Source organism: Vitis vinifera, chromosome 18 (assembly GCF_030704535.1).
Source record: "Vitis vinifera cultivar Pinot Noir 40024 chromosome 18, ASM3070453v1".
NCBI classification, from domain to species: domain Eukaryota; kingdom Viridiplantae; phylum Streptophyta; class Magnoliopsida; order Vitales; family Vitaceae; genus Vitis; species Vitis vinifera.
The window spans coordinates 11,651,935-11,659,962 of record NC_081822.1 but is presented as its reverse complement, the minus strand read 5'-3'; the positions used below and the strand labels follow the sequence as shown (position 1 = coordinate 11,659,962).

Genomic DNA, 8,028 nt, shown 5'->3' with positions numbered 1-8,028 from the left:
CATGAGTATTATTAAGGGCCACTTGCATGCATCAAATGAAAAATAATTATTAAAAATTGGAGCGCAATTAAATAAATAAAAGTAAAACATAAAAAGTGTTAATTAAAAATTAAAAAAAATAAAAGAAAAGAGGAGAGGAAAGACGGAAAGAAAAGGAAAGTAGTGAAGACTCGTGGAAGAGGGCAAGGCGTCGCTTTTGACTCAGGCGGGTTCGGCCAACCACAACTCGGCCTCAATTTCACTCACAAAAGAAACACAAAACTGCCACGCTGGCAATCCTGATCTTACAGAAGCGGCCAATGAGAGACAATCACACGGATCGAGGACTTTTCAAATTAGTAGCCCCTCTTTCTAAAATGCCGTTGAAGGCCTCGGTTTCCTAATAAGCACCGACTTAATCTCTCTATATAAACCTCCCGTTATCAGCCCGTTGATCATTCTTGCATCAGGTACCCTAATCTCCTTAAGGTAACAGCCGGTCTCCTCTTCTCCTCTAGGTTTTCTCTTCCTCCATCTTCTGGTTCTTCTGGGCCGGGATGTTTTAGTTTGAAGGAAAGCGGTTCTTTTGCCGATCTGATCTTTTTATTATTTGTTTCTGCCTTGCAGATTTTGTGATTTCCCCAATTCTTTGTCGTCTATTGTGAAGCGAAATGGCTCGTACGAAGCAAACTGCTCGCAAATCAACTGGTGGGAAGGCCCCAAGGAAGCAGCTCGCTACAAAGGTGGGTTTTTTTTTTCTTGCTGCTTTTCCTCATTTGACTTCTTATTCTCGTAATTCGTTTAATCTCTGTTGCAATCCTCTGTTGGTAAGAGATTACCTAGGATTTTTCAAAGTGTTTTTTATTACGGTTTTGAGGTTTTTTTTTTATATGAAATTTCTTTTACCCTAAAATCTAATCGTTAATCGTTCGATCTGACATCACGGTTCTGAATTTTGGCTCCTGTGTTTATCGATGTGCAGGCTGCAAGGAAGTCTGCCCCAACGACCGGTGGAGTCAAGAAACCCCACCGTTACCGTCCCGGAACTGTCGCTCTCCGGTAATTTTTATTTTTATTTTTATTTTTTGCTTTTTTATTTTTGAATTCAAAGCATGCTTAAATGTTGTTACTTCTTTTAACAACAGAACCCTAACTCGTCTAAATTTTCAACAGTGAAATCCGTAAATACCAGAAGAGTACCGAACTTTTGATCCGCAAGCTGCCTTTCCAGCGCCTTGTCCGTGAAATCGCTCAAGATTTTAAGGTATTCCAGAACAAATTGCTTCTGATTTTATCAATTCTGTGAGTTTTTACATTCATCGGATTCCTAACGTGAGTTTATTTGTCTCAGACGGACTTGAGGTTTCAGAGTCACGCAGTTCTTGCGCTTCAGGAGGCCGCAGAAGCATATCTTGTGGGGCTGTTTGAGGACACCAACCTCTGCGCTATCCATGCCAAGAGGGTGACAATCATGCCCAAGGACATCCAACTGGCCAGGCGAATCCGTGGCGAACGTGCTTAATTGTTAAATTTATTTTTCTTAGCAATGTTTAAACAAAATAGCCAGTTAAATCTGTATATAGGGTTTGCTGAACACCGTTTTGTTTTTTAGTTTAGTATTATCATGTTCACAATCCTCTGAGACTGCTTGTTTCAGTAATTCGTAATTTATAGTTTCGTTTCCTCTAAATAACTTTAAGTTCAGATGTATTTTTGTTCAGCAGTTCATAATATTTTTGTTTAGATCATGAATTTTTCTACAAGTTTGTCTACGGTTTCCAAATCTAATTCGAATCTAATTATACTACAAGGGGCTCCTCTCTTTCGTTGAGTTATGATTTGATGGTGGATGAAGTGGGAGGTCATTTTTCTGGGCTATTAACCATGACACTCCTCCCAGCATGAGGGAGCTCTCCAAGTAACAACTGTTGCATTAGGTCATAGATGTTTTAAGTTGTGTATGATCCAAAGGGAATAGTTGCGAATCATTCTGCCAGAGGGAGTTACCTCCACCAGGCAGGCTCTTGATGAGAGATAATGCTGAAGGTAACGAAGGGGAAGGAGTCTGAAGGAGTCTACATCTACATAAGACTTTTCATGTTTTCACAGGGCACATAAGAGTAATACCGAATGCAATGCTAATTTCATCCTGGCCTTTTGGGGCCTGTCCCATTTTTACTCAAGAGGTAGTTAATCTTTACAGGCTACTATTTGCTCCCCAATGTGTGGGTAATGTTATACGAATCTAATGCTCTCCATGGTTAGGGATGTTTTCATCGTAAGAGTTTAGTAGCGTCCAGGCTGAACGCGAGTTATGTGTCTTTCATAGCCTAGACTGCAGGATATCGATCCATGTTATGTGCGTGTATCATAAGTGAGTTTACGGTTGTGCACAACGCCTGGGGGAACTGGCATTGGTGGTGTGTGTATAAACTGGGTGAAATGAATATATGTGGTTTTCAAGAACGAGGTTTCTCATGTTTGGGTGGCGATTCTGAAATCTGGTTTCTGCCTGGGCCCAAATTTTGAACTTTGGTGTATATTTTCAGCTGCAACATCTCACAGAAAACCTAAATGGGCTTTTTTATTCCAAGGTTGGACGAATTGTAGGCCTACCTCTAAATGGTTTGGATTCAAAGCCCCTAGTCATAATGAGTTCAAGGGAGCTGCGGCCTACAACCTGACCTTCGTTTAAGTGATTTACCTAGCGTGGAAATTTATGGGCCTTACAGCCAATTCACCCCAACACTATTTTCCTTGTATATCTCCCTCCGACCGTTTCATTCCCCAAACCCTAGTTGATGAATTGCTCCTTCCGGTTTCAACCGCAACGCAAGATCCACATCAGACATGCCGAGCAGCTTCCTTTTTGTAAGTTGTTACTTTATTTCTCTCATTATTCCCCAAGCTTTAGACTTTATGTTGTTTTCTTTATTTTTTTTTTGTATGTCTTTTTTTTCGTGAATATTTCCTACTTCAATACGAGAAAGCACTCTTCTTGCGAAGAAGACATATGTCGCGTTCTCTTCTATGCTCGTGCCTAAGTTAAAAAGGTGGCTTGGAAATTTGATTCCAGTTTCTAATTAGATATACATTTCTTTTATACAACTACTTCTCCTAATTGTTTGTTTTTATTTGTCATTAAAGATGCTAAAATTCTTCCATGAACGATTAAATTTTTATGCAATTGTTTGGTGAATATAGAGAGGGATTTAGTAGAGGACGACTTGCCCCTTTCTTTGGTAGGAAGAAGCTATTTATGGAGTTCTCTTCATTGGATTCTTGTGAAACTTTTTACTTTTTATAGAACTCTTTCCTTTTGTCGTATTGATGGTTTTATTGGCCTTGGAAACATGATCTTTGTTATCAATTTTTTTTTTTTACGCTTTACAGAGACTTTTTTAGGTGTGGGGTTTTCTCTAATTGCTTGAAAGTGGTTTAGTTTGGAGTTACTTCTTTTTGGTTGAGGTGAACCAAACTTTTAGCCCCTTTAGTGCACCGCAACCTCCACTTCTTCTAGATGGAGGGCTTGAAGAGTGGAGGCTGTTTCTTGGGAAGTGGTGTTGAGCAATGATGGTTGTCTAAGCGATTGCCTCTTGTGCTGGTCTTCCCTTTGAAAGAGGAAGCTTGAAAGGCTAAGTCGTCTGTCTTTTATGAGCTGTCTCAAGTTAAGTGGTTTTCTAAAGATGCTTGCCCAAGTCGTCTTAAGGAGTCATATTGGAGTGAGTGGTTCGTTTGAACTTGATTGAAAGTTGGTGTGAATGCCTTTGCTTGAGATCGTTTGACGAGCTAGACCTTGGGAAACAAGATTGAAAGTGAATGTTCGGATGCTATGCCTTTGGTGGTGCCTTGTTTTAAGGATCAGGATGCAATCTGAAATGGTTCCTCTGGTGGGGAAAAAGTGCTTGATCTACCTTCATTTGAATCTTCCCTCATCCCTGAAGCACCTTGAAAAGTTATTTGCCTTTGTTGGACATTTTTGTCTCAATTGATTATTTGCCTTTGTAGGGCTTTTGCTATAGTAACCCATTGTAGCTTTTATTTTTTTGTGAAAGTAGGATTCTTAATGCCTTCACTCTGTTAGTTAAATGCTTAGTTTAGGAAAAGAATGGTCGGTAGTAACCTTCTTTAGACTTTTCTCAATAGTACAGTAATTTTAAAAAGTTATGCTTAAATTATTGTAGTAGAAAAAGTTATTACAAATATATGGAAGTTTTTGCCACATAGGAGAGAGGAAAGAGGAGAGAGGAGAGAGGAGATAGGAAAGAGGAGAGAGGGTGAATGGAAATTTTTTTTAAAAAAAGGGAACTCGTCTCTTCAAGAGACGTTCCATGAAAAAATATATATATATTTTTTAAAAAATTCCCCATTTACTCAAGGGAACTCGTCTCTTCAAGAGACGAGTTCCATGAAAAAAAAAATATATTTTTAAAAAAATTTCCCAATTATAAAAAAAAAAAAAAAAAAAACAGTTGCTCAAGGGAACTAGACTCTTCAAGAGACGAGTTCTCATAGAAAAAAAAATATTTTTTTTTAAATTCCCAAATTATTTAAAAAAAAAAAAAAATTCCTCAAGGGAACTCGTCTCTTGAAATATATATATTTTTTAAAAATTCCCAAATTTAAAAAAAAAAAAAAAAAAAAACACAATTCCTCAATGGAACTCGTCTCTCTTCCCATGAATTTTTTTTTTTAATTCCCAAATTATTAAAAAAAAAAAAAACAACTCCTCAAGTCCCATGGAAAAAAATATATATATATTTTTTAAAAAATATATTTTATTTTAAAAAAATTCGCAAATTAAAAAAAAAAATAAAGGAATTTCCTCAATGGAACTCGTCTCTTTAAGAGACGAGTTCCATGAATTAAAAAAATTCCCAAATTATTAAAAAAAAAAAAAGCAAATTCCCATGGAAAAAAAAATATTTTTTTTAAATATATACATATATATATATATATATATATATATATTAAAATTCCCAAATTTAAAAAAAAGAAAAAAAAATAAAGGAATTTTCTCAAGGGAACTCATCTCTTTCAAGAGACGAGTTCCCATGGAAAAAAAAAATCCCAAATTAAAAAAAAGAAAAAAGAAAAAAAAAAGGAATTTCCTCAAGGGAACCATGAAAAAAAAAATATTTTTTTAAAAATATATTAAAAAAAAATTCCTAAATTTAAAAATATATATATATTTTCCACAAGGGAACTCGTATCTTCAAGAGACGAGTTCCATGAAATTTTTTTTTTTTAAATTCCCAAATTAAAAAATAAAAATAAAAATTCCTCAATGGAACTTCAAGTAGTTCCTTGAGGAAATTTTTTTTTTTTTTTTTTTTTTAAATTTGGGAATTTTTTTTTAAAAATATATATATTTTTCTAAAAAAAATATTTTTTTTTCCCATGTGAACTTGTCTCTTCAAGAGACGAGTTCCTTGAGAAAATTTTTTGTTTTTAAAAAAAATTTGGGAATTTTTTTTTTAAATATATATATATTTTAAAAAATATATAAAAAAATATTTTTTTTCCCATGGGAACTCGTCTCTTGAAGAGACGAGTTCCCTTGAGCCTTTATTTATTTATTTTTTTTTATTTGGGAATTTAAAAAAAAAATATTTTTTTTTCCCATGTGAACTCGTCTCTTCAAGAGACGAGTTCCTTGAGGAAATTCCTTTTTTTTTTTTTTTTTTTTTTTTTTTTTTTTTTTTTAATTTTGGGAATTTTTTAAAAATATATATATTTTTTCATGGGAACTCGTCTTTTATTTTATTTTATTTAATTTGGGAATTTTAAAAAATATATATATATATATATTTAATGGGAACTCGTCTCTTGAAGAGACGAGTTTCCTTGAGGAATTATTTTTTTTTTAAGGAATTTTTTTTTTAATTTGAGAATTTTTTTAAAAATATATATATATATATTTTTTCATGGAACTCGTCTTTTTGAGAGACGAATTCCCTTGAGGAATTGTTATTTTATTTTATATTTTTTTTCATGGAACTCGTCTCTTAAAGAGACGAGTTCCGGGGAATTTTAAAAAAATATATATATATTTTTTTCATGGAACTCGTCTCTTGAAGAGACGAGTTCCCTTTTTTAAAAAAATTTATCCGTTCACCCTCTCTCCTCTTTCCTATCTCTCTCTCCTCTCTCCTATGTGGCAAAAACTACCATATATTTGTAATAAATTCTTCTATTACAATAATTTAAGCATAACTTTTTTAAATTACCGTACTATTGAGAAAAGTCCAACCTTCTTTCCTTCTTGGCCAAGGGAGGAAGCTAGGTTGTGATCAAGTCCTCTTAGGGAGGTAAACTGGTGGAGTTTTGCCAACAGCTCCCTAGTTCAAGACATAGGTATTGATCACAACTTGAGAATGGTAGACTAGGTCGGTCCTTTTCCTTTTTGAATGTGCCAGGATCATCCTTTGTGATGGGGCTTTTTGTCGAGGTCGAGCTGTAAACCTACCCTAAGGAGAGATTTGACCAATGTTTCAAGAATAAGGGACAAAGGCTTGGTTTTTATGAATCTTTATTGTGTTTCTAAAGATAAAGTTTCTGTTTGAATTGCTTACCCCTTAGGTATAGTACCTCTTTTACTTGAAAGTATCTGGACCTTTTGCACATGGTTTTTTCTAGTCATGAAACAAATATCAAGCTCCTCATTTTGTGATCAAAATTGAAAAAGAGTCCATAAAGATCTCTATCTTGAATTTTGTAAAAAAGGGATTTAAACCAATATAGCCTTAACAACAAAGTGCAGAATTAGAACCAAGAAGTGATTCAACGAGAATGAGAGATGTATTTGAAAATAAAGAGAATCATAATCTCGTTTCGCTTTCTATAGGTATATGGGGTGATATCATTCATGCCCTTAGAATAAAATAACATAAAATTAATGGATTAATTATTATTACAATTAATGCTTTATAAATAGGGTTTATTGTCTTCTCAACATTCCATCAAACTTGTATCCGATTTGTATCAAGTATTCTTGCTACATCACTTATCATAGGGAGAAAAGGTTTGAATAGAGTTAAACTTATCAAGGCAAATTTCCCCCCACGTACTAATGTGAAAAAAAATCCAATAGGCAGGTTTCAGATGGCCACAATAACAATTATGCCAAAAAAGGCAAAAATGTTTTCACAAGTTGCATGTTATAAATCAGCTTCTTAGCACTACTAGAAAAAGGAAAGGCACAAGAATTATTTTCACCATGTTGATTTGCCGTTGGCTCAAGTGAAAGAAAACTAGACATCACATTGCAGCAACTGAATGTTAGTGGAAGTAGTAAGAATACACTTAGAAACTTGAAAATTAACGAGCTTTGACCAAAAGCAATTTTTTTTATGAAAAAAAAAAAAATCCGGAAATTAAGGTGGTGTTTTTTTTTTGGTTTTTTTGTTGAAAACAATTTGTTTTCAGAATTTAGGTCGTTTTATTTTCTACTTTTTTATAACTTATTATAAACTTTTTATTAAATAAAAAAAAACCAAAATATGTAGTTTTTTTTAAATAGAAAAAATAGTATATTAGTTTTTCTTTACTTTTTAATACTTAATAGAAATAAAATACTACAAAAACAAACAAGCAAATATTTAACACTATTAATCATTAAGGTTCTATTTAGAATTAAGTAAAAAAACAAACACCACCTAAGCCTAATAACAAAATAATTGTCAATTTAATGTGTTTTCCTCATGTAAGCCTTCACATCATAAAACCGTAGTTGCTGACTAGGATTTTGATTTTTTTTTTTTAAATTGTCAAAACTATAGTCATCAACTAAGTTTATAGCCGTAGTTGGTGATTATTACTTTGATCATTTTAAAAAGGAAAAAAGTCAAAGTCGTAGTCATTAACTACAGTTTTGTCACGTAAGCCTTTACATCATAAAACTGTAGTTGATGACTATGGTTTTGAACTTGTTTCATTTGAAATATTTTAGTTAATTTTTTAAGATAAATTTAATATCATAAATTTATTATATTATTTTATTTTCTATTTATTAATATGTAAGTGGTAAATAAACTTATGTGATTATTT

General features: G+C 33.2%; 1 protein-coding gene across 2 annotated transcripts; it reads left to right on the top strand.

The window, feature by feature from the left end:
* The first annotated feature begins 294 nt into the window (after positions 1 to 294).
* On the top strand, positions 295 to 1,669 carry LOC100257369 (histone H3.3). Of its 2 annotated transcripts, none has more exons than XM_002278773.4 (5): positions 295 to 468; positions 607 to 722; positions 962 to 1,038; positions 1,153 to 1,243; positions 1,331 to 1,669. In XM_002278773.4, exons 2-5 carry the CDS (start codon positions 651 to 653, stop codon positions 1,499 to 1,501), a joined length of 411 nt encoding a protein of 136 aa, XP_002278809.1. In that variant the 5' UTR covers positions 295 to 468; positions 607 to 650; the 3' UTR covers positions 1,502 to 1,669. The 2 variants fall into 2 exon arrangements, with proteins under 2 accessions (XP_002278809.1, XP_002278833.1); XM_002278797.3 differs by having other exon boundaries at positions 368 to 497.
* Positions 1,670 to 8,028: the final 6,359 nt, after the last annotated feature.